Consider the following 26,293-nt stretch of genomic DNA (forward strand, 5'->3'; position numbering starts at 1 on the left):
GAAAAGCCAACGCAATCGACTGCAAATACTTTGGAAACCACACTTGGTTTCTCGGTCACTGTAACTGACTATTCCATTTTCAAAGCCACCTATAAGAAATCATGCAGAGGAACTATATGTGTAATCTTGCTGAAGACTGCTTCAAACTGAAATAATTTTGCTTTTTATTACATCTCTCACCAAGTAAAGGTCATCGGACAGGGAGGAGTTCACTGGGAGCGAGGCTGGGCTGAGGGGGTGTCTGGCCCCTGACTCTTAACACCTCTGTGTTCTGGTTTGTACTCGCTCACTGAATGGATTTCCTTATGTTCAAAAACCTGCCAAACAAACAGGCTAAAAGCCAGCATAATTTTAAAAAATTATTTATTCCAAGTTCCACTGGTTTAAGCTTTTTCATAAGTTATTACAGAACTGAATGCGGAAATCAGAAACGAGTGTTCAAAGTTGTAGCATTTACAACAAAATTGATATCTCCGTGACTGATTTAAAGGATTCACGGTGTTCCCATCATTTAGAATCCGTGAGGAAAGTTTCCAAGTCCGTATCCAAGTCGGAAACGAGGGCGTCGACGAAGTCATCGATGGAAGGACACTTCTGAAGCATACCTGCGAACGAAGAAAAGACAAGCCGGCTCATTCTCCGCAGACAACACACAGGGACGAAGACGTACGTCAGATCTGCGCAGTCGGGGCACATCCGGCTTGGTGAACCGCGAGCTTGACCGTGAGGACGTTTCAACAAGTCCTGGGCGGTGCGCGGGCCCCGAAGCTCGCTCTTGTTTTAATGCCTTTTTAACTGTCTAATCAACTCTTAGCTTAGAGATGTAGAGCCAGATATGTTTCTCGGGGGGTTTTGTTTTGCACATATTATTATACACTTGGAGTGATGTCAGAAGACTTAATTTTTCAGCTATCTTTGGGCTGATTTAGAATTTAATATGTTTAATTACCTGCCAAGTGTTATTATCAAGTCCTGTGCACTTTAAAATCATTCAACTGTGTATTAGCTTGCAGAAGTCTTATATCAGACACGAGTTATTGGCTTTCCTCCAGACCTGTCTTGGAGAACTCCTAATGTCTGGTTCTCAGATTTCCTCATCTGACATACAAGGTTGCAATAAAGCTAGAATAAGAAGCTGTATTGGAAAGCAGTGAGGCACCCTGTCTAGCGTATAGTAACAATTCAATAAAAAGCTGAATTTATCTCCACTCTTCACTCAAAGAAGCCAAAGACAACATTCAAGCGATCAACCCTGCGGCCCCGACCTGTGCTCTTGGCAGGTAACGCTAATTCAAGGTTGTACAGGGCTCTCACCAGTATTTAATTTGGGGGATGGATCCTGTAAAATGAATTCCAACACCAAGACATTAAAAGATTACCAGAGTCCCTATCTCCTCTAAATCGTCAGTGCAGTTCAGTTAACATGCCTCGAGTGTTTGCTGTGTGAAGGACCAGGCCAAGTCACAATATGAGGGCAAGAAGGACACAGTCACAGAAGTACACCATGTGGAACTGGATAGCCATATGGGGAAAATTAACCTTGACCCCTATCACATACCGTACATAACCATTAATGTGAGATGGGCACAGACCTCATTGTAAAAGCTAAAATTATTAAGTCGTCTAGAAGAAAATACAGAATATCTTTGTGACTTTGAGGTAGGCAAAGGTCTCTCAGGACAAAGATGGTAATAACCATAAAAGAAAAAAAGATACATTAGAGTTCATCAAAATTTAAAACTTCCCACCTTGCAAAGAAACCATCAAAAAAACCGAACAGGTAAATGACAGAATGGGAGAAAATACTGACACAACACATATCTCACACAGGACGGGTATCCAAAATATATAAAGAACTCCAACTCATCATAAAAATACTTTTAACAATAAAAAGTGGACGAAAGATTTGAGCAGACCTTTCACAAAAAAAGATATCTGAATAAACACGGGACGAACAGGCCCTGAGAAGACACACAACACCACTGTCATCCAGGAAGAGAAAATTAAAGCCACAAAGGGACGCCACGGTGTTGCACCGGGACGGCTGAAGACACCAAATGCGGTCAAGGCCTTGGGCGCCGTGGCTTGGCGTCCGGCAGGGACAGAGGGTGAGATGCGAGAGCCCTTTAGGAAAAGGTCCAGCAGTTTCTATAAAGCTCAGCACACACCTGCCCCGTGACCCAGCCGTTTCCTCCTAGGTATTAACCGAGAGAAACGGAGGCACGTGCCCAGCAGCCGAAAGTGGCACGACACAGGTTCCCACGACCAGGCTGCGGATGGACGTTCACGGTGTCTTCACACAATGAGTGGCGCCAGCAACGGAAAGGAAAGAACCACTGACCCAGACGACACCTCGGGCGGGCCTCAGACGCAGCGCGTGGCACACGGGCCCACGCGAAGCACACGCTGCCTGTCTCGTTTATACTCACGGAATTCCTAACGGAAAGGGTCAGACTAACGCACGGTGAAAACCAACCGGAACGGCGGTCGCCTTCGGGAGCGGGGACGGCGACCGACCCAGAAGCCCTGGCGTGGCGGGCGGCCCTCCGTCTGGACCGTGATTTGTGGCACCCCCGTACCTACCTCGTCAAAATTCGGTAAACGGAGCAGTCAGGAGTCGTGCATTTCACCGTATGTAAGCGTTACCTCAAAAAGAAATGTAACCAACACCGAACTCTAGCTCACGCTACACACACGGAAGTGTCTGGGGCAAAACGTACTCGTGTCTGCACCCTGTTTTGAAAACATATATATATATGATGGGTGGATGGAGGAATGGACAGATGGATATGTGACAAAGCAGACAGAGCAAAACGTTAACTGTGGACTCTAAAGGGCAAGTATATGAGTGTTTACAGTTCACGTGACTTTTCTGAATGCCTGAAAAATTTCCACATCAAGCGTTCGGGGAAAAGTCAGCTTTGGGTGTTAACAGCACACGCATGGCAGCCGGTGGGAGAACAGAGGGAGAGGATGCCTTGCGTGGGAGCGGCTCCGAAGGCTCCGTGGAGCACATGGGGTCCCGGAGAAGCGTGAGAGATGGGGAAGGTTCAGGCTCAAGTTAGGGCCTTTGCGGTGGAGAGGGCGGCCCGGTGAGCAGCGCCCAGAGCGGCTGGGGTCTGGAGGGAGGTGACCGGGGACAGAGCGGCGGGGAACCAACCGCTCGTGACGTTTGCGTGCCATCCGCAGTGGGACGCAGAGCTTGGGGCAGGCCCAGGGCTGGACCCACGGACACGGCCATTCCCCCTGGGGAGCACGGCCGTGGCGGGAACACACCCAGGACCGGCCTGTGCAGTGGACATAAAGCAGTAGCTCCAACACGTGCTTGTCAGCCACTAACCAGACCGGGTGCAGTTGACAGCAAGAAGACTTCCGACTCGAAACTGCCGGCCAAAGCAGTTTCACCTTCTTGCAAGTTCAGGTTATCTTATCTCCATCACAGGGAGAATCTGAGGAATAAGGCCCAGCTACTGGAAGAGAATTTCACGGCTGTGTCTTTACTGGCAAAACTAAAACGTTTCAAAGCAGTTTTCTTTCCACAGTAAAATAATCTTTATGGATGAGAAAGGCCTCTCCTCTGGTTCCGCTGTGTCACTAATGACAGGAATGTGGCGGCTTTGACAATGGCTAAAGCAGCGCATTTCACTTTGTGTCTCTGAGATGCAAGTTTTCACTTAAACAGATGCAGTCAGAGTAATGAATCTTGTTTATGCGTTTCCTACATGCCAGGTTTCTTAGTGCAGAGAACAGTTGTACGGAAAGCACTGAAATGTGGCTCTTGGTCAGATGTGTTATCTTGTTACACCATTTCCTTCCTTGTTCTGTTTGAAACATCCTATAATTACAAACGACTGGATGTTTGTAATGACACGGTTACGGAACGGTCAGAGGTGGAGCCGACGTGTGCCGTGGAGCTTGGCCCTCCCGTCCCTGTGGAGCGTCACGTCCCCTCCACAAGCTGCCCACGTTCACAGGGTCCGGCTCGGACCTCCGCGGCCGTACCTCAGGGGCACACGCCCCCTGCGAGGCCCACCTCCAGCCACTTAGGCGGCTCGGAGAAGGGCCGTCGTGGCGGCAGCGGGGAAGTTTTACATAAAATCCGGTCAGAGAGGAACGGTGCAGTAATTGTGTGTGTGACGTGCCTGGTCAGGATGCAGGCTGGAAGAGGAAGGGGGGACTCTGCACCGCGACGGACCGGGGGTGGGGGGGTTAGCGGGCCAGGGATTCTCCTGGAAAATGGCTGCAGTGTCCTCGCTCGAGTTAGATCGGAGTGTTTGGCAACTTCTGCCAAAGAATTAAAAGAGAAACACAATGTTTTCAGGTGGTTCCACAAATCAGAAAAATTGAAATTGGCTTTTTTGTATGTGGATGGTAAAAACGATGGCAAGAACCCTGAGGTTTTTGAGAGAGCTGACGAACACGTCCCCTTTGTCTTCAAGTCTTAGTCTTAAAAGGGTGGCGATGAGACGTGCAATCTCGCAGGAGCCCCGGGAACCCGGCTGGAGGTGCTGAGTCCACGAGCGGGTGAGTTGACGCGCGTTTCCCTGTGGACATCACCCGAGTCGGGGGTCGGGGGCTGAAACAGTAAAACAAAACCGAGGGCAGCTCCACGCCTGAAAGCCGAGGCGTGGACGGCGATGTAAGGAAGGCAGGTGCGCCGGGCCCGCCGGCCGAGCCCTCGCGGAAGGAAGGAAGGACGTCGGCTTCCCACCCGCCCACCCTCCTCGGAGCCACAGCCGTTGCGGAGGATGACTGAGTTTCGTTTCCTCCTCGTTGCACCAGAGAGGCAAACACGCCGGTAAAAACCGGGACGAGCCCGAGCCGTTTGGGCCTGGCTGCTCTGCTGAAACCACGTGTGCGGGGCCTCGAAGGACGGGGCCGCGGCCCGAAAGGCCTGACGCCCCGAGTCACGGTCTCGAGGGCTGCGGGCTGCGTCGCGAGGCGGGAGGGGCGTCTGCCCGGAGGCCCCGGCCCGGGGGCAGCTGGGGGGCAGGCCTCGCCGCCCCGCCCCGCGCCCGCTGCGCCCCTCCGGGACCTGCTCCCGGGCGGAAGGCTGAGCAGCCGGGGACCGCGGGGCGGGGCGGGGCGTGGGGGGGGGGACGCGGCGCGCAGCCACCCCGCGGAGCTCGTCGGCCCCGGAAGCCGCGCGTGCCCAGCTCTGTTTCGGCTTCTCCCTTTGACTCCGCGGCGACCTCTGTCTGCACTGTTCCCCCAAACTCCTTTTCTGCTTGGTCAGCCTAAGCTGCTCCGTTCCTTTCACGGAGATTGCCGGCTGATGAAAGGATCAGTTCACACGTCATGAAGAGGGACTGAGCGATGCCCCGGGGACGCTGGTATCTTTGTCTGATTAAGGACCAACTTTCTAGACTCAGGGTTTAGACTAAAAGCAGGTGGTTTTCGTTTCTCCTTTTTTCATTTAAATAACCATGTCTTCTTTCCCAAGGTAAAGTAAACAGGGGACACACAAGCAGGCTTTCCTATCAGACTCCCTCTCTCCAAGCCCTGGTGCGGACAGGGCGGGGAGAAGCCCGGCTCTGCCCGCAGCCCTGGCCGCCGCGGTGGGAGGCGGGCGGGGCGAGGGGGCGGGAACACTGCGCCAGCAGCTCCGGGGTCCTCCTGCAATGGGTTCCTTCCTGGTGGGATCGGGGAAGGGAACACCCTTCTGACCAGGGGCCTCAGGGTGCAGGGGAGGCCCGTGCGTTGGACGCGTGTCCCCGGCTGCCGCAGAGAGGGAGGTGCCTGCGGTCCTAACCCCTGTCGGGCCGGGCCCTCAGCGCCTGAGGCGGTCGGGACGCGTACACCCCCCCCCCGCACCCCGTTCTTTTAAAATCAGAGATGAAAGCAACCATACTCTTCTATTGCAGCCACAGCGCCAGTACTTGGTTGAAATGAAGGTATGTCTGTCAGGTGCAGGTGTCATTTATTTAGGGGACAACCACCGAGCTGCGACAGGCGGCAGAAGAGCTGCCCCAGGGGCGGGCGCCGGGCAGGTGAGGGCTTTCGGCTGAATGGGACGTTCCCTGGCTCAGCACAGCGTCTTATCACTTAAAATGCAGTCCCTTCTGCTCTCTGACTGTCGCGGTATTTTCCTCTCAAGAGTTACCAAGGAGGAAAAGAGCAGAGAGGTGACTCTTCCTCAGCAGGCACCGGCGCAAGGGCTTGAGCTACCCCGGCAGCCACGTGGCCGGGGACTTCAGAGCGGTCACTTAACTTGTGGGACTCCCTTCTTCCGCCAGAAGCAGTCTGGGCAGAGGCAGACTGGTAGTGAAATATAATGTTTGAAGATCATGGAACTTGGCAGAACGTCATCTACTGTGCTGGGTTGTTATAAGGATTCAATAAAGTACATTTAACTCATGGAAAATGCTCCATAACTGGCAACAGTAACCATCCGATCGAAAGTTCAAGCGTTGAAGGATGAGGTTGCTTACTTTTCTGCACGAGGTGAATTTCAAAACTCCGGTCTCTGGTTAAGTATTTAGGATATTATGATCAAACACAACCACAAGCTAATTACCCAGCGAGTGACTCACTGCTTGCTTTGCTTTTTTCTGGCTTTTGCCATCTGCTTTTTACGAGATAACTGTTTATCTACGGAAAGATGGAAACAGAAGAAGTAACCAGAGTCGATCCACTTTCTGCGTGTTAGCAGCTGTGATGAAAGGTTTGTCACGAGGAGGTCGGTCACGGGGATGACGGAGGGACGGTGGTGATGTGACCACGCAGGGCTGGAGCGGCAACGACGGTGACTTTTAGGTCATATACACGCAACCGCGACTGAAAAAAGCAGTGACCAGAACTACCGAGCCTGTCATCCGCCTACAGGTTCGGCTGCCGGGGCTCCGTCCCGCTGCCAAAGGTCGGGTTATCCGCACAGACGGGGCAAGCAGTGCGGAGTCTGCACGTCTCCAACCCCGCCCTCGGTTCTAAAACCCATCGTGAGAGTTCACGGCTGCTTTTTATGCTGAAATAATTATATGTGTCAGGCTTGGCCCGGACTCGTGAAGAATTCCAGTACAAAGGCCGGCCTGGCAGTTTGAAGAGGCCGAAGAGAACTTTATGAGATCAGAGCTCATTCCAGAGCTGTCTCTCCCCGGCCTCGGGCAGCGGGCTCATCTTTCTCTTCTTTGAAGTTTCCTGGGCTGCGAGGCTGCAGCTGCCCACACCTTCTCCTAAAGGTGGTTCCCACTCTCTGCAGTCAGTTCTCGGGAGAACAAGGACGTCAGCCAGAAAGTGAAATTCCTTTCCTCCTTCAGACTCGAGAACTCTCTTGCCCCCTCGGCTGGGCTAATACCTGTCCCACTGGAGACATGGCTCTGCCCCTGGGGTCCCTGCCTGCAGGGCTTCCTGCTGGGTGGGAGCTAACCCAGCAAGGGGAGCTGCCGACGTGCTTTGTTTACTAATCAGTTTATTCGAATTTCATCGTCAGATTCAACAGTTCCATTCACCAGTTACATTTCCGGGTAACAGAACGTCTTGCCTTTTGAAGCTCCACGTCTTCCTTAAACAAACACACGCACACGTTAAACAGGTACACACCTTTTGAAACAATCAGTGCGTTTACAGAACGGAGGCCTGGGCCTTGGGAAGCCAGGTGCCCGCTTCCACTGCTTTCTTCCAGAAAGCGCTCAGCTATCGCAGCGGCCGCGCTGAGTACATACCCGGACCAGCCAGGGCGGACGGGTTCTGTTCACTTGGCTACTATTCAGGGCTGCCGTCCACCCTGTTACTGAAACTCGGCTGGTAGCTCCTGCAGCGCCGCTAGAGTCTAGGTCTGCTTCCCTCACGTACGCCTGTTACTGTGCGCAAGAAAAGGCGGCTTCTGCCAGCGAGTGTGCTGTGAGGTACCAGGGCTGGCCCTGCGTTCGTGCCCTCTCACTCAGCAAATCTTATTTTGCCATAAACCCACGACTGTGTGGAAGGCAGCGGACACCCTGTCAGGTCGAGTTAGCGTGTGCGGCCTTTCAGATCCATCTCTGTGACGTCCTGGCCGGAGAACGCAACAGTATCTGCTCTGAGCATCAGCGTCCCGGGCGACCCAGTCACCGAAAATTCTGAAAGAGCAGAGGGGAGATACAGCACAGCGTGCACGCGACTACCTCCGAAGCGAAAGCTCCCTGGCCTAACCTGAGGGAGAAGTCGAAGAGACGAGCTGTGCGCACACGCCGGGCCGGAGGGCCCGAGTCGGCATCCCGGCTGCGCCGCCCGCCGCGGTGTGGCCCCGGGCGGGGAGAGGTTCCCTAAGCGCCCCGGGGCTGCTGAGAGAACGAAATGAGGGACGCGTGCAACGTGCTTAGCGCGGCGCCTGGCACAGCAGCCAGCACGGGGGCACAGCGGTTCTCATCACTGCCACGTTGCCAGCACAGCTCCCTCTCCTGTCCGTTCAGCTGCAGAACACCAGAGTGGTCGAAGTCAGCCTTGCTGGTGACACCCAACATAAAGCATCTTAGGAAAGTCAGTACACACGGCCACTGCAACATGTTAATACAATTCCCACCGTGAAGTGAAAAAAAAAATGTGCAGGAAGAAGACAAAAATGAATGTGGGGCTGAAATTCCAATTATCTTGAGGGTGTGATTTAAGATTTTAAGAATTTTTTTAAAGCTCTGTTTCGTTTAAACTGCTTGAAGGGAAAATGTAAGTGGAGTTTAGCTGTTGTCCTGACCCTACAGCCTCAGTGCTATAAGAAGAGGGATTAAGAAACTAAACGTGTCTTACTTGACGTACCCTGACGTGTGATGGGGTCAAAAAAGAACTTGATCATGGTAGTCAAATGTTTTGAGATGTGCAAATTCTGAGATTAAGGAGGGATTATTCTGCCTTACGAACTTTAATGTAAAGATGAACTGTTAAGCAAAGAAGAAAGTTAGATTTAGGTATAATCATGCCTTGATGTAGTTTCATTATTACTGATGTTACATAATAGTCACAAGGGAAGTTTCTTTGAGAGAGAGACAGCTGAAAAGACTCAAACACCAGAAGATACCGTGCAAAGGACCGTTCAGGAGATGATCCGGTTAAGCCAGGAGCAACGTCCCCATCTCCGTGCTCTCCGGCAGCATTTCAGGAGGTGCTTTTAGCAAATGTCAGTTTCCACGCTTCCACTGAAATCTGCTCGAAGCCTCTACCAGTGCGAGTTTACCCTTTATCAGTGGCCTCTGGGGTGGAGATTCCTCAGTGGCTCCCCAGCCTCGGGCCCGCCACGGCGCTTGTGGCCCCTGTAGCTCCTTAGTCCTGGAAGCTCTGAGCCCCGTCCTGTCAGCTGGGAGTCTAGGGTGAGAGCTTTGAGGAGGTGACACCTGCTTTTCTAACAGCGCACTTGTAGCCACGCGTCAGGAACGTCATCTGTAACGACCATCTTTAAAGAGCGCGTTATGATGTTTCCCCTAAGCAGTCGGAAGACTCCAAAGACTACTATCTACACGTTGCTGTTAGAACGCTGTGGACGCAACATGATCTGGAAACAGAACAGTTGGTGTTTCTTGGACTGAGTCCCCCACGGGGTATCTACCCCCAAGAGAAAGGCTCTGAGACCTCAGTGCCGTCAGGCTCCAGGGACACTGTCCCAGACGCTACACAAAGGGAGACGGCCCGTCCCACGCACGCAGCAGGCAGAGAGCAAGTCCGCCGCTGTTCAGAGAAAACGGCCAAGCGGAGCACGGCCCACCCAAAGTGAACAGCGGCTGAACGCCTGTCCAGGGCGACGGGTGCCGGTAGAGGGCTCTGCACCACCGAGGGGGCCCAGCGGCTTCTCCCGGCCTTACTTCTGTTCCCGTGAAGGGAGTCGCCCCCGGGCAGCGCGGGTGCATTAAGGGGTCACTGTCCCCACTCCTCTCCGGAGAGTGGCTCCCCTTGTGGCGGCTGTCACCTGCTATAAACCTGTGATAAAGCAGACTGTCTGGAAGCGGGAGGGCAGGGGCTGGACCATGACCGCCAGCGAGCGTGCAGTGGACACGCTCGCTCGCCCAGCGCCAGAACCACGCGGGGTGTGCAATGCAAAGTGCGGTCGACACGTTACACGTTAAAATTCTGTTCAAAACCTACTTTCCCAGAGGCTTTTCATCATCTTTGCTAGCAAAAATTATGTTGGTTGAATTTATTCACTGGAACATTTGACAATAAAATGGGGGGGGGAATCCAAGGGTAGTAGAGGCTTCGGCTAAGTTTAGAGAAGGAAAGGCCTGTCGCTTCCAGGTAAAGGCCGACTCCTCCTACTCCGGTGACGAGATCAATGCGCACGTGCTTCCCACCAGCCTGCGCCCCAAATTATACAGGGCGCCCATCGGTCTCTAGCACGCGGGACGCGGTTATCTGCCTGATGTGCCGACAGGGCACCGCCGCCCACAGGAGGTGCTCATTCCCGGGGTCCCAAAGTCCATCTGTGCAGAAAAGTGAAAAACAGCGCTCTTTCTGGGAGGGCATCTCCCACGTTGTCTCCTGGTTTATCGTGTCTTTGAGATACCGGCCGTGTCTTTCAGCCTCAGCTCTTCACATCTCTTAACTCTACTATCTGTTCTCTCCAAGCTCGACCTTTGCTCTTTATAAGCAAAGACTGTGATGAGCTCGAGGAAGGGAGCGGCCCGCCTCCAGAACATACTGGACACGTGTCGGGGAGTGGACGCGGCTGCAGACTCGGGTCTGAGGCCTGCTAGCATGAGGGGCGTGTCCAGAGCCCCCCGAGGCAGGCGGCCTGTCCTGCCCGCTTGGGTGTGCACCCTCTGCGCGGCCCCGTCCACCGGCGCAGAGGACGCGCGTGCAAGGTAGCTGACGGGCCGGGGGGCCGAGCCCCCGGGGTCCTGACGTCCCCGAGCCGTGTGCCCAGTGTCGGCCTGCACGGCCCAGAGGGGCGCCTCTTGGTCATTCCTACAGGAAGCTACACCCCTCAAGTAAATGCAGGAGCGGTATCGTTCTTACTTATTTCCGTGTCCCTGAGATGCCTGGTTAGCAGCAAGTATTTGCTAAATATTGGCCAAGTTAAATGAATTAACTTATCCACAGCTGACATAGAGCTGTTTTCATTCGATCAGATTGCTTACTGGTCGCTAACACAAGGACACTGCAGTGATACCTTTGAATGAAAGCCAGTGCCCTGGACAGCGGTTTCGGCCTCAGGCCCGGAGGTGGTGCGTCTGCGAGCGCTGGGCCCCGCAGGTCCCCTCGGGTTCTGGGCGGCGTGGGACGGGGTGCGAGGGCTGTGGCCAGAGTCTGCGGCAGCAAAGGCCCGAGAGTGGACTCGCCTTCTGTGACAGGGTGCGGTGCCCGGTGCAGGAAAAGAGGTGGCAGAATGCACCTCCGACCTCCCCCGGCAGCAGAGCATATTCTCCACGTTAACGTCCGCTCCGTAAGTAACTTCAGTAACCTACCAGACTGAGCTGGTCCTGCGTCAGGTGAATATAAAACACCAGGCCAGGCCTGTCTCATTACGCCCTGTGGGACACCAGGTGTGTGTTGCCTAAGAAACACACGCTGCTTCTAGGAGCAAAGCTCTGCAGGGGGCAGAGCACCTCACAGAGCGAGTGGATGGTCTGGAGGGCAGCTTCCTCCTCCCCCCGCCACCCAGAGGGACTGAGGCCGGGGAAGCGGGAGTCCTGCTGTGGGCGAGCAGGGCACACAGGCAAAGCTGGTGTCCAGACTTCTGAGCAGACGTGGGGACTGAAGTCAGTGCAGAGGGAGACACTGAGCTGCCGGGTGACAGATGTCTTTCCTAGACCTGTTTCTCTTTTGCATTATAAAAGTTATATCACAAAAAATATTTGGGCCGACAAAATATTTAGAAAAAATTTCATAATAAGGTGAATAAAAACCTGTCCCTTTTCTAATAATCATCACGATTTTTTTGAAGTAGAGTTGACTTACAATATTATTTTAGTATCAAGTGTACAGCACAGTGATTCAGGATTTTTATTAATTATACTCAGTTATTACAAGATGATGGCTATAATTCCCTGCGCTGTACAGAGTATCTTTGTTGCTTATCTGTCTCATACATAGTAGTCTGTATCTCCTAACCCTCTACCCCATCTCGCCGCTCCCTCCCCCCGACTGGTAACCACTAGTTTGTTTTCTGTATCTGTGAGTCTGTTTCTGTTTTGCTGTATATGTTCGTTTTAGTTCTTAGATTCCACGTATAAGTGATATCATACAGTATTTGTCTTGCTCTTATTTCACTAAGTATAATATCCTCTAGGTCCAGCCACGTTGCTGCACACGGCAGAATTTCATCGTTTTTACGGATGAATAATAATCCATCGCGTGTATATTTGTGTACGTGTACGTGTGTGTGTTTATTACATCTTTTTTATCCGTTCATCTGTGGATGAATGCTTGGGTTGCTTCCATGTCTTGGCGATTGTAAACAGTGCTGCTATGAACACTGCGGTGCATGAATCTTTTCAAATCAGTGTTTTCGTTTTGTTCTACATATATACCCAGGAGTGGAACTGCTAGATCATCTGGTAGCTCTATTCCTAGTTTTCTGAGGAACCTCCATACTGTTCTCCATAGTGGCTGCACCAGTTTACATTCCCACCAACAGTGCCTGAGCGTTCCCTTTTCCCCACACCCTCTCCAATATTTTTTTATAGACTTTTTGATGACAGCCATTCTGACCAGTGGGACGACATTTGTCATTTTTACTTGCATTTCCTTAATAATTAGCGATGTTGAGCATATTTTCATGTGCCTGTTGATCACAGGTCACAGATGACCTGTATTCAGGTCATCTGCCCATTTTTTGATTGGATTGTTTTTTTGATGCTGAGTTGTATGAGCTGTTGATATATTTTTTATATTAACCCCTTGCTGGTCATACCATTTGCAAATATTTTCTCCCATTCTGTAGGTTGTCTTCTTGTTTCATTGATGGTTTCCTTTGCTGTTAAGCTTTGAAGAGATGGTCTTTTCTCCATTGTTTATTCTTGCCCCCTTTGTTGTACATTAATTGACCAGAGGTGCATGGGTTTATTTCTGGGCTCACTGTTCCACTGATCTGTGTGTCTGTTTTTGTGCTGTTACCACAGTTTTTATTACTGTAGCTTTATAGTACAGCCTGAAGTCTGCGAGGGTTATGCCTCCTGCTTTGTTCTTTTTCTCAGGATTGCTCTGACAATTCTGGGTCTTCTGTGGTCCTATACAAATTTTAGGATTATTTGTTCTAGTTCTGTGAAAAATGTCGTAAGTATTTTGATAGGGATTGCATTAAACCTGTAGATTGCTTTGAGAGGTATGACGATTTTAACAGTATTAATTCTTCCTATCCAAAGCACTGGATATCTTTCCATTTCTTTGTATCTTCAGTTTCCTTCATCAGTGTTTTATAGTTTTCAGTGTCTAAATTTTTCACCTTCTTGGTTTAATTTATTCCTAGGTATTTTATGCTTTTTGATGTGATTTTAAATAGGTTTTTTTTGTTTTGCTTTCGCTTTCTGGTAGTTAAGTAGTGTATAGAAAAAGCAACAGACTTCTGTATTTTAATCTTGTATCCTGCAACTTTACAGAATTTATTTATTCTAATAGTTTTTTGGTGGAGACTTTAGGGTTTTCTATATAAAATATCATCATTGGGCTTCCCTGGTGGCGCAGTGGTTGAGAGTCCACCTGCTGATGCAGGGGACACGGGTTTGTGCCCCGGTCCGGGAGGATCCCACGTGCCGCGGGGCAGCTGGGCCCGTGAGCCATGGCTGCTGAGCCTGCACGTCCAGAGCCTGTGGTCCACAACGGGAGAGGCCACAACAGTGAGAGGCCCGCGTACTGCAAAAAAAAAAAAAAAAAAAAAAGAAAAAGAAAAGAAAAATCATCTGCAAATAGTGACAGTTTGACTTCTTCCCTTCCAATTTGGATGCCTTTTATTTCTTTTTCTTGTCTGACTGATGTGACTAGGACCTCTAATACTATGTTAAATTGATGGCAAGAGTGGGCATCTTAGCTTTGTTCCTGAATTTAGAGGAAAGGCTTTCGTCTTTTCACTGCTGAGTATGATGGTAGCTGTGGTTTGTCATAAATGTTCTCGATTATGTTGAGATATATTTCAACTTTGATAAGAGTTTTAATCATGAATAGATGCTGAATTTTGTCAAATACTTTTGCTGTGTCTTTTGAGATGATCATTTGCTTTTTATTAATATGTTGTACCTCACTGATTAATTTGCGAGTACTGAACCATCCTTGCGTACCTGTAATAAATCTCACTTGATTATGATGTATGATCCTTTCTACATATTTTGGATTTGGCTTGCTAATTATTTTGTTGACAATTTTTGCACCTATATTCATCAAAGATATTGGCCTGTAACTTTATTTTTTTGTATCGTCTTTGGTTTTGTTATCAGGGTAATAGCAGTCTTGTAGAATGACCTTGGGAGTGTTCCATTCTCTTCAATTCCGGGGAGTAGTATGAGGAAGGTAAGTACTGGCTTTTATTTGTATGTTTGGTGGAATTCCCCTGTGAAGCTGTCCAGTCCCTCACTTTTGTTTGCTGGGAGTTTTAAAAAACTCCCAATTCAGTTTCACTACTAGGGATCAGTCTGTTCAAATTGTTTCTTCTTGATTCAGTCTTGGCATGCTGTATGTTTCTGGAAATTTGTCCATTTTTCTAAGTTGTCCAATTTATTAGCATAGTATTCTTTTATAATTTTTTTAATCTCTGTGGTATTGGTTGGTATTTTTTCTCTTTCATGTATTTTGTTTCTTTGGGTCCTCTCTCTTTTCTTCTTGGTGAGCCTTGCTAGAGGTTTATCAATTTTATCTTTTCAAAAAAAACCCCAGCTCTTGGTTTTACTCATCTTTCCTATTTTTTTAATCTCTATTTTATTTATTTCCTCTCTGATCTTTATTATTTCCTTCCTTCTCCTGATTTTGGGCTTTGTTGGTTCTTCTTTTTCTAATTCTGTTAGGTGGTAGGTTAGATTGTTTATATGAGATTTTTCTTGTGTTTCAAGGAAAGCCTGTATTGCTGTGAACTTCCCTCTGCTTTCACTGATTTTGGAGAGTTGTAATTCCACTTTCACTTGTCTCGAAGTATATTCTGATTTCCTCTTTGCTTTGTTCACTGACCCACTGGTTTTTATAGTGGCCACGTGTTTGTTCCTTTCCCATTTTTCCTTCCATAACTGATTTCTAGTTTCATACTGTTGTGGTTGGGAAAAAATGCTTGATATAATTTCTATCTTCTTCAATGTTTTGAGAATTGTTTTGTGGCTTAGCATGTGATCTATACTAGAGATCATTCCATGTGCACGTGAGAAGAATGTGTATTCTGCTATTTATGGATGGAATGTCCTGTAGATATCTATTAAGTCAAACTAGTCTGTTGTGTCATTTGAGACCACTGTTGCCTTATTGGTTTTCTGTCTGGATTATCTGTCCATTGATGTAAGTGGGGTGTTAAAGTCCCCTAAGATTATTGTATTATTGTCAGTTTCTCCCTTTATGTTTGTCAGTATTTGCTTCATATATTTAGGTGCTCCTGTACTGGGTGCCTATATGTTAACGAGTGTAATATCTTCTTCTTATATTGAGTTCCTTTATCATTGTACAGTGCCCTTCTTTGTCTTTTGTTATAGCCTTTGTTTTAAAGTCTGTTTTATCTAAGTATTGCTATGTCTACTGTCTTGTCATTTCTGTTTGCATGAGATATCTTTTTTCATTCCGTCACTTTCAGTGTGTGTGTCTTTAGCTCTGAAGTAAGTCTCTTGTAGGCAGCACACAGAAGGGTCTTGTTTTTTTATCCAATCCATCAGCCACTGTATGTCTTTTGATCAGAGCATTTAGTCCATTGACATTTAAAGTAATTACTGATAGGTATGTACTTACTGCCATTTTTTCCCTTGTTTTCCAGTTGCTTCTTTTAGTCTCTGTTCATTTCTTCTTTTTGTTTTTTCCCTTGTGGTTTGATGATTTTCTTTAGTAGTATGCTTGTTCTCCTTCCTTTTTAGTTTTTGTGTATCTGTTGTAGGTTTTTGATTTGTGATTACCATGGGGTTTATATATATACTGATCTATAATTTTACCTACTTGTTTGAAACTGATAGTCATTTAACTTCATATTCTAGACCATCCACATTGTTTGCTCCTCCCCCCCATTTTGTGATTCTGATGTCATACTTTATATTTCATGTTTATCACTTAACAGCTTATTATCGTTATAGTTGCTTTTACATTTTTTTTGTCTTTTAATCTTTGTACTGGCTTATTTAAGTGGTTGATCCTCAGTCCTTACTATAGATTTGTCTCTCCAATTGGGGTTTTTCCTTTCCTGTAGATTCTTACTTCTTTTCCACTTAGAGAAGACTCTTTAATATTTCTTTTGGGGTAGATTTAGCATTGATGAACTGCTTGTCTGAGAAGTTCTCTCTCCTTAGATTTTAAATGAAAATCCTGCTGGGTAGAGTGTCCTAGGTTGCATGCTTTTCCCTTTCAGCACTTAGACTGTATCATGCCACTCTCTCTGGCCTGCAAAGTTTCTGCAGAGAAATCAGCTGGTAGCCGTATGGAAATTCCCTTGGATATGACTACTTTTTTCTTGCTGCTGCCTTTAGGCTTCTCTCTCGAACTTTTGCCGTTTTAATTACAATGTCTTGGTGTGGGTCTGTTTGGGACCCTCTGTGCTTCTGTACCTGGATATCTGTTTCCTTCTTCAGGTTTGGGAAGTTTTCAGCCGTAATTTCTTCAAATACATTTTCAATACCCTTTTCTCTCTTCTGGGACCCCCTATAATGTGAACGTTGGTACGCTTAATGTTATCCAGAGATCTCTTAACCTTTTTAAATTTTTTCACATTTGTTTGTCATTTTGTTGTACTGAACAGGTGATTTCGGTTACTATACCTTCCAGACCCCTGAAGTGTTCTTCTGTATCGCTTAGTCTGCTTTCCATTCCTTCTAGTGTGTTTTTTGATTTCAGTTATTGAATTCTTCATTTCTGATTGGGTCTTTTTCATATTTTCTAGTTCCTTGTTAAAACTCTCACTGTGCTCAGGTATTCTTTTCTCTAATTCAGTTAACAATTTTATTACCAGTGCTTTCAGTTCTTTATCTGATACATTATTTGTTTTATTACTTTTTTCAGGGGTTTTCTCTTATTATTTCAATTGAGAGCAAGTCCTCTGCCTCTGTGAATTTAGGTGCAACAGCTTCCTACCGTGGTCTTCCAGGGACCACGTTCTTAGGAGGGACTGGCCCTATACAGACCGTGTGTGTCTAATGCCTTTGGTGGGAAAGCTGGATCGGATGTGGATGTGGACACAAGCATGTCTCCCTCAGGGTGCGCTGGAAGCTGTCACCTTGGTAGGGGGTAGGGCTGGGGTGGAGGAGCCAGAGCTGGAGCTGGGTGCGCTCCCTTCTGCTCAGTGGCCATCACTGCCCTATTGGGGGTGGGATCTGATTCCAAGGTGCGGGAGCGGAAGCCCCAAGGGTCAGGCCTGGGCTGGCTCTGTTCCCCGTACGTGTGTGCCTTCCCTGCCCCCTACGCTGGGACCACTGCTGCAGAGGCAGGGATGCTGAAGCAAGGGGGCCTGTGCACTGCGGAGAAAGCCTCAGGCGGAAGTCCCCTTTGTCCCTCACAGCTGCCCCTGCCCGTTACAGGGCCGCACGGCAGGGCGGGTGGGGCCCAGTGAAGCCTCAGTGCACCCTGGGCTGTGAGCTGTGGGGGAGCAGCTGCTGTCAGAGCTCTGGGCTTCGGGGGGACTGCTCGAGGAGCTGCCAACACTGGCTGCCACCACCCTGTCCAGGCTCTGTCTGGCCCCGGTGGCCTCTGGGTCCCACGTGAGTCTTCTGCCGTAGACCCTGTGCCGCCCTGTGACGTGGAGGTGCGGGGCTGGAGCGTGCACCGAGGCAGCCGTCGGAAACCTGGCCGGCAGCAGAGCAGCCTTCAACCCACCCTTTCCTCTGTGCCTCGGGCTCATCTGCCCTGTGCCGGACGCCAGGACAGAGGTGCCCAGTCTGTGGCCCTCACCGCTCACTGCCCCGAGCAGGTCTCTGCCTGTGCCATCTCCCTTCTCCTCCGAGTCCCCTCCCAGGGGCACAGGTCCAGACCTGATCACTTTTCTTCCTTTCCTACCCCATTACAGCCTTGGTTGTACAGGAGTCCTTCTGCAGTTTCTAGCTCCTCGGAGGAGGTGAGCTCCATGCCCTCCTCTATTCCACCACCTTGTTCGATCCCCCATAATCACATTGCTAATGGCACCGGAGACGTCTGCCCTTCCAGGTAAACTCTAACACTTGACTATGCATTAACGCAGCAGGTACCCACGGATGGTGTGCACAGCACACCCTGCTGCAGGCACCAGGGCAGCGCGCGGGCCTAGCCACCTCCTCCTCTCAGGAGGGCTGAGGCTCAACTCTGGTGCCCCTTGACCCCAGAGGTGAGGTGCCCTTCTCGTCACACCAAGGGCCGTGACAGCACGACTCGCCTTGCAGCTGCTGACCCTGAGCAGCTGGCCGAGGCAGGCAGTGTTTCATGTGAAGTCACTCTCCCTTCCCGCCGGAGCACAGCATGAAAGGGGAGGCCACCGTGCAGCCCACCCTCGGGGGGGCAGGGGGCGCCTACAGAAACCACCTGAACCCTCCTGCACGGGAGGCCTGCCCTGCTGATTCATTCAATCGCTCCTGTCAGGGCAGGCTCATGGATACACACTTTATTTACACTTTGTGTTATATCCCAATGCTGCCTTATTTACTTTTCTGCTCAAATTGTTGAAGTTTTGGCCGTTGAGGGTTCGTTTATAGTGGGAGCCTGTCCCCCGTGACACACATGGCCGTCCTCGGGTGCACTCCTCAGCACCTTCCTGGTGCTGCGGGCCAGCCCTGGGGTCAGCCCTTCCCCAAGGAGCCCTGCTTCCTCTAGGGGAGAAGGCGTCAAACCAAGCTCCGGGTGCTGCCTGCTCCCGGGACCAAGGATACACTGTTTGTATTAATCTCCTTGGGGGACGAGGGTGACCATTTGGCGTATACACCACAAATTTCTGACTTGTTCCTTGAATAAGAGTACTACGTAGTCAGAAGAGATGATATAGGATAGTTACGGCCCCGAAGCTCAGCAGAAGTGTGAGCTCCTGTGATTGTAACCAGCTTACGGTGAGGCCTGGCGCTTCTAGACTTTGGTTCCACAAGTCAGTCTGGCAACACAGAAAAACAGACTGAAGGGAGCTTCGCTGAGAATTTATCTACTATTTCTTTTCATCTTATCTGATGTTTCGTCCTTTTTAAAACTGTCAAGTTATAATGTTATATCTCTACTTGCATACTGCTTTTGGCCAAAAGTCACAAAGCTAAGAGTTTCTTTTCTGGAAAGGAGAACAGAAATAGTTGTTTAATATTTAAAAATAACCACTTGGAACGCTAAAATCTTGGGCTTTAACCTTTACTTTCCCACACAATTCCTTGTGCCAGGGCTGCAGGTGGGAGCACAGTAACCAGAGCGCGGACAGTAACGAGAGGCGGAAATGTGAGACTCGGCGGGCACCGTGCTTACGCGGCTGTGGTGCGAAATCACCCCACGGGAACAACTGTGACTAAAAGCGCTCACGAACCGTTGACAGCTTTGCCACAGAAGCCTAAAGCGCTTCTATGAAAACAGATTACGGAAAATGTTACTGCTCGTCAGTGGATGCCAGGCAGGCCTCGCCGGCGTCAATGGGAACAGCCAGGATGTGACGTTGAAAACACACACAGACTGGGATCACTGAGGCCTCAAGGCTCAGGCCACTGACACCTTCACATTCTAAAGACCAACTCAGGCTCAAGTCAGCCTTCAAAGATCGACCGAGGAAGACGCAGGCATCAGGAGGAAGGTGGCACGGAGGAGAATGAGCCTCGTTATCTATGGAAATGGGGAAATGAGACCTACTTTAGAGGGATTAAATGAATAGCAGAGCAGGAAGCACCTGGCAAGTGGAGATTTTTCAATGTGTTGGTTTTTTTCCTAAAGTAACATCTGAACCTAAAAACTCAACAAGGGCCATTTACTCAAGCATTCCGGATAACGTAAAAGAAGGATCGAGCAGCTTACAATGGAAGATGTAACCTCCTGCGGGGACTTCACCTGTCCTCCTAGAACTGCTGAAATAATACAGCTCCGACGCCCAACGGCTGTATAATCCGCCCCTTCTACCTGCTGTGGTGGAAACAATTCTCGTTCCAGGCGGGTACCAGCTATCACCTACCACCTTGTTACAGACTCACTGTACGTGTATCTTTCTAGAGAGACACTTTCTGATCTGAAATGGTTCTGCAGAAGCTCACCACAGCTCACCTAAGTAGTTTTCTAGTGTGTGCTTTTAAAAATGGCAAAATGAATGAAAATGTCGTGTCATCCTGGCTTATTTTAAGCAAAAACGAAGTTCTCTTATTACAAAGAACACTGTATGGAACGTACAAAGAGTTCAACTCGGCCCAGAACCCTCGGCAGTTAGGAGAGGTGAATGCAGTCAGGTGTGTTGCCACCTTGTGTTTTAGTGGAGGGTTAAGTAACTGAACAGTCTGCTTATAACATGCTTACATGTGCTATGGAGGTGTTTCAAACTCGACAAGGACACAATTTCAACCTGCAGATTAGAAAGAAGTGTTTTGAAGTCAAATCACATTTTGTGTCCCTTAGGGAGATGGACTTGGTCGAGGAATTTGGTAAGTACCGGAGCCACTGCAAATCCACTCTGTTTTACCGAGCGATGTGACCGCGGCCCCCCACCCCGCCCCCCGGGGAAGGAAATACTTTCTTAACTACTATTTTGTTTTCTTCCAATGGTGTTTAGAGTTCGGAGGGGAAAAAACTATAGGCCCTTGAAGGGCTCTGCCCTGAGGCTCCTGGGCACGGAGGGCAGCACTCCCTTCAGACCTGCCGGCGACTCGAGGTTCACCCGTGAGGTGGTTACCGCTCAGAGATCAAAAGCGCGGCTGTGGCCGATCGGAGGAGACCATACACAGAGCCCCGCACAACGCACGGGGCCCCGACCCTAAGGAGTGGCTCCACGTTGACGCTTTACCTTCTACAACTTAACAATTCTTTACATTTACCTAGTAAGTAGTTACATAAAACAGATGAAGCACCTTTAAAAACTACATTTTCATAGAAGAATAATACCAACTAGAATGTTTACGCTTTCACATCACGACGCTGAGGAACCTCAGTCACTCCTCCTCGGGCCACCCCGATGCCATGAGCCACCATGCAGGACGCTGCTGCTTTGGGGGGCCACCCCGATGCTATGAGCCACCATGCAGGACGCTGCTGCTTTGGGGGTGCGGGCTGGCCGTTCGCACACAGGAAGAGGGGACGCCACTGCTGATCTTGTCTTACAAACCCAACCCTACGGAGTGACAGCTGGCGTGGCCCCGTTCACCCGCCGTGTGACAGATCCCGTGAATCAAGGGGGTCAGGCAGAACATTTAAGGAAAGTGGTGTGTCAGCTGCGATCTGAATACATCCTCATTTCTAGTTTGAACCACAGGTTTGTTTTTCTCTCCTGAGTGTGAGTTTCAGTGTGGAAAAATATTTTTTCTTCACACAAAAATGTTTCATATGAAGAACAGAATTTCCAGAGAGATGACACAACCATCTTGGAAGCAGAGTAGAAAAATACACCAACCAAAAGACAAACACTGAAGAGGACCGAGTATTTTTCTTCTGCTGGAGCCATATTACGTGTAGGCGGCGTTTAGACCCCGGAGTCAGGAAGGAGAAACGAAGCACCGCTGCCGAGAGCTTTCCCCCCGGACGCCTGCACGAGAGCCCCGCCGGAGCCTCTCCTGCCCACTCACAGAGCGCCGTCCACGCAGCACCACACACTCCAGCCCAGAGGGCGCCATGCGGACCATCGTGAGCCAAGTAACGTCACTGCCACCCAGCCCACAGCGGCCCGCGGCCGGCAGTCCTGGCGGGGCTCCTCCGTCTCCGCTGCACCACAGGCCCGGGACCTGAGCCGTCCCCATCGGTAAGAGGGGACCGATCACCCCCCCCCCCCGAGAGGGCTGCTGGAAGATTCCATTAAGAGTACACGAGACCCATCTAAAACAGTGACTGGACGTAGGCAGAATTCAACAAGGGCCGTGGGGTCAGCCAGAAAAGTGGGGGGGCAGCCCCACAAGCCTCCTCGTCGAGAGGGTGACCCGAGGCGCAGTCACTGACGGGGGACCCGGGCGTCACCCCCAGGGCACAGCAGGGCTGGGCTACAGGAAAACGCAGGCAGTCTGGGCTGGCTGAGGCAGTGGGCGGGCCGAGCCTGGGCGAACGAACCCTCCCAGAAAAGCTGACGGCACCAAGGGCCCCAGCGGGACGTTGTCACCTCCGGCGCCTGGCACGTGAGCAGCTCTCGGCCACTGGGCTGGACAAATGAGCAGCTGCAGCCCTGCCCGAGGGGACAGCAGGTGCGACAGACGTGCGCAGGGACGTCACGTCAACGCATCACGAGCGGGACTGCTCCGTGACCACTAGGAGGACAGCGTCCCCCTAAGGCTGGGAGAGGGGCCGCCTGCGTAGAAAGGCCGCACCCTGAGAGCACCCGACACCACCCACGTTCCCTTGGGAGATCTGTGAGAACTTCCTAAGAGACATCACGACCGTCACTTCCGTTCACAAACAAATTTTCAGTGGAAATACTCAAAAAACACACAGGAAAACAAGCATCGTGAGGTGTCTAAGAGAAGACTGAATTAGGTCCTAATTTTTTGAGTAAAAATTCCACCCCGATGCTTTGGAATTTCTAACAAATGTATTGCTAGGCTTTCATAAGGGAATAAGAAATGAGTTCTTTAGGCCAGAGACACGCACTGTAACCTATTAAAATCTGAAAGCAAATTTTCTGAGAATGTACAATAACTTAACAGTTTCCTATTAGAGTGTTAGTAACATTTTGAGAGTTCAAGCCTGAAATTTTTTCTCAATCTAAGTAAATCACAGTCACTAACTTATTTGGGACACCACGAAACAGGTGGTCAGAGCAAAGTGCACAGCTGAAGCATCATTCTTCAAAAGAAAAAACAAATAGACAAAATTGGAAACATCTTTCATTACAGATGACACGAAACAAAACCCAGAGTGCTAATGTTAACACATAAACCTTAAAAAAAAACCACAACGCATCTCACGTTGGCTTACCTTGCACCATGAGCAGCGGCTCCTTGCCCCCGCCGTGCGCCAGCATCTCCCGGCGGTAGCGCTCCCCCGCCGCCCTGGGGAGAAGAGGACCGTCACTGGAGCCGGCACGCACTCACCCACACCCGCCCGAGTCCCCCAAAGGAAGCCACACTGATGTCAGATTCCGAAAAGCCGCCCTTCATGATCTTCTGGCTTCTAAAAGTCTCATTCCGATTTGTAACCTACTCCACGAAGACAGACCAGCGGTGATATATTTACCATAAGAGCAAGCATGCTCTTTCTCGAAAGGATTGTTTAGTTTACGTGGTACAGAACAAGCAGAAAATCATACCCCATTCTCCGTCACCTTTAGGATTATTCTAAAGTGAGATTTGAAATCACTTATGCTCTTCTCGTAAAAAAGAGTTTGCAGCGTCACCCAACAGAGAGAAAACTAACACGCGGACCTAAGAGTCGAGTCAGAAAAGCTGCCAGGAGAGGGTTAATTACACCAGGAAGCCTTGGCTAAGGGTAACAGAGAGCATTTTTGCTCGGTGCTGCGCTCCATCAGCTGGATTCAATAAGGAACAGTGTCCGTAACACTCGAAGGGGGGCCGACAGAAACTCTCTAAATTAATGGCTACTCTCTTTTTTGAAATAGGAAATGCTGGCAGCACTTCACTCTCAGCAACAGGATGACGTCAGACGCTCATCGTGGCTCCACCCTGAAGGGATCACCGAGGCACGGCGGGCCCGAGGCAGGGGGCGCCGACAGGGCGGCTGAGAGGCCCCGCCGGGCCTCAGCTCTGCTGCTTCCAACCCGGAGACTCTTCAGAACTGGGATCAAAAAGGACCTTATTTGTAGAGGTTAGAAATTTTCTAGTCCACTGAGTACTGTTACTAGCTTACCTTTACCTGCCCATAAAAGTATAGCAGCTGCATGTCTAGGCGAGAAGGCATACATAAACAAGACCTAAGTACTGGGGAATACATGTATTTAAAAGTATGTGGTTTTCTAGTAAAGTGTGATTCCTTTAAACAAGATAGTATTTTGCCTATTTTATAGAAATCTTCAGTAAAGAGTTATAATGCCCAGAATTGATTGATGGTACTCAATTTTGGCTTCAGAGCCTTTGAAAATAATAACATTTTAAAAAGCAGACCAAATGTCTGCAGTGTGCAGAGGGTGGAAGACACAACAGCATGTGGCTACCAAGCTGTAAAACGTTTAAAAATTCTATTACATCAGAGACTCAAGTTCAAAAGATCCTGGAACTGAATGTGATGATTAGCTGCTGAGAAAAGCCAAGCCTTTGCCAAATGACATGAAGAGCTGAGGGGGTCGGGTAGGGGGAAGAAGGGACTAGGGATTAGCAGACCTGGTTCTCATCTCAGTCCAGTTGGTTCGCTGTGAAGCCTTGAATACACCACCCCCTCTGAGCCTCAGTTTCCCCTTACGACAACTCCCGCTCTGCCAAGGCTGCCGGGCCTAATGCAGTAACCCGCGTGGGCAACTCGAGGGCGCTCCCGGCATCGAAGGGGCCGCGAGCCTCCATCTGCGCGGTGAGGCCGCCTGGCCACGCGGCCTGTGTGGCGCCCACGGACCGCCCTGAGCGACTGTGAGACCCGGTCCCGGTTCGTGCTTTGCTCTCACAGGAAGCTCCTTCTAAGGGCCCACGGAACCAGAAGCTGGCTTCCCCGGGCTCCCGCGGGGGAGGAGGCCCAGGCACCCAGCAGCCCCAGCGCCGTGCGGGGGCGCAGCAGGCCACGGAACCCCCGTCTTTTTACCTGTTAAACGGATCCCGGAGAAAGCACTCCCTCCAGACCATGGACGCCACTGCCCTGGACACCAGGTAGGAGTAGTATTTGGCACCGTAGCCCACGAGGTGGCTGAAGCGCAGCTGCCAGGCCTGCCGGACAGAAAGGGCACAGGAGGCGGTGAGGCTGCATCCAGGCGCCGTGCGGGCCCGGCGAGGGAGCCGCGCAGGAGCCCGCAGACGTGCCCGTTCCGTGGCGCCCTCGGGGGCGTCCCTCACGTGCGGTCACCTGTCACGTGGCGCACGCTGAAAGGGCCGCAGTGAGTCCCCCCGGGCCGCGCCCCGACCCCCGGGACCTCGGAGCGAGGCTGCTTGTGGAGACGGGCCTCTAGGCGGGTGACGGAGGTAAAACGAGGCTGCCGGGGCGGCCACGCCAGGACGGGGCAGGAAGGCGGCCTCAGGAGAACCAACCCCGACACCGGACTGTTCTGTACGGGTTCACTGCCCCTGGACTCGTGTCCGGCAGACACAGAGGGAGGGCACCCAGACACGCGGCGTAGCGTCAGCAACGGGGCAGCACGCGTGTCCCACGGTCCCGGCCTGCCGCGAAGCCTGGCCACCGGGTCGGGAGAGGGCGCTCTGGCCTGGCACTGGGTGCCGTTCTTCTTGAGGACAGGGACGTCGTTACTGCGAGAAAGGCCACGCGAGTTCCCGGGAAGAATGCCCTTCCACTGGAAAACGCTTTTCCCGTAAGGACTGTTCTTTTTCTGGGCCTACAAGCTGAAAACGAGTGCGTCCTGGCTGGCTGGTGGGAAGAGGGCGACCCAAGAGCAAACGCATAAGCGGCCCACAGCACAGTTGCGGCACCGCTGCTGGAAAAGGCGGAGTCACAGAGACCATCCTCAGACGCCACGGTTGTTAACCGAAACGTGTTTACTCTACTGAGACGAATCTGACACGCGCAGCGACGCTCTACTGCCTTTTCACGTGGGCTTCAGCTGGCGGTAAAATGTTCAGGGGAGAAACAAATTGAAGCCCACGTTTTCAAACTAAGGTAATCATCATCTCATAAATCTTTTCACCCCCTGGAAAACAAAGTATAAAGTTTAATCATCACCACAAATGTTTGACTAGATAAACAATTTCCCCCTAACTGATCAAGCCACAAACTACAAGCGAACAGACAGTGCCCTGCTGACGGCGGGCGGCGGATCTGAGGACACCTCGAAGTCCCCCACGTGGCACAGGGGCCCGGCGCTCTGAGCGGCGTCCAGCACCTCACGACGGGCGCTCGGCCTGGGCTGGGCGCGGGGCAGGCCGGCCGGCTCTCCAGCTGGAGCTGGAACAGGAGGAGGTCTGGCGGAGGGAACGGGAACCCTCGGGGTCCGCCCTCCCCTTTCCAAGCGGGATGCGGCTGGAAGCAAGGGGGGCTCGCGAGCCGTGTCCCTCCGTCTGCGTGGGACACCTCG

The 26,293-nt window shown here is 50.7% G+C and overlaps 1 protein-coding gene and 1 long non-coding RNA gene across 3 annotated transcripts in view; one reads left to right on the forward strand and one right to left on the reverse strand.

The window, feature by feature from the left end:
* Positions 1–346: 346 nt before the first annotated feature.
* Positions 347–26,293, reverse strand: part of MIPEP (mitochondrial intermediate peptidase) — a 131,156-nt gene continuing 105,209 nt past the window's right edge. The window contains exons 17-19 of the mRNA XM_059041995.2: positions 24,856–24,977; positions 23,089–23,162; positions 347–605 (exon numbers count right to left, since the gene is read on the reverse strand). Of these exons, the coding sequence (XP_058897978.1) occupies positions 508–605; positions 23,089–23,162; positions 24,856–24,977 (294 nt within the window). The 3' untranslated portion in view covers positions 347–507. The remainder of the gene's footprint in view (positions 606–23,088; positions 23,163–24,855; positions 24,978–26,293) is intronic.
* On the forward strand, positions 4,124–24,163 carry LOC136792808 (uncharacterized). 2 transcript variants are annotated; one of them, XR_010837266.1, is made up of 6 exons: positions 4,124–4,524; positions 11,028–11,341; positions 14,328–14,400; positions 18,065–18,201; positions 19,386–20,136; positions 23,729–24,163. It is a non-coding gene; the product is annotated as an uncharacterized lncRNA (long non-coding RNA). The 2 variants fall into 2 exon arrangements; XR_010837265.1 differs by lacking the exon at positions 11,028–11,341 and having other exon boundaries at positions 4,162–4,524.

This window comes from Kogia breviceps, chromosome 16 (assembly GCF_026419965.1).
Source record: "Kogia breviceps isolate mKogBre1 chromosome 16, mKogBre1 haplotype 1, whole genome shotgun sequence".
In the NCBI taxonomy this organism is placed as follows: domain Eukaryota; kingdom Metazoa; phylum Chordata; class Mammalia; order Artiodactyla; family Physeteridae; genus Kogia; species Kogia breviceps.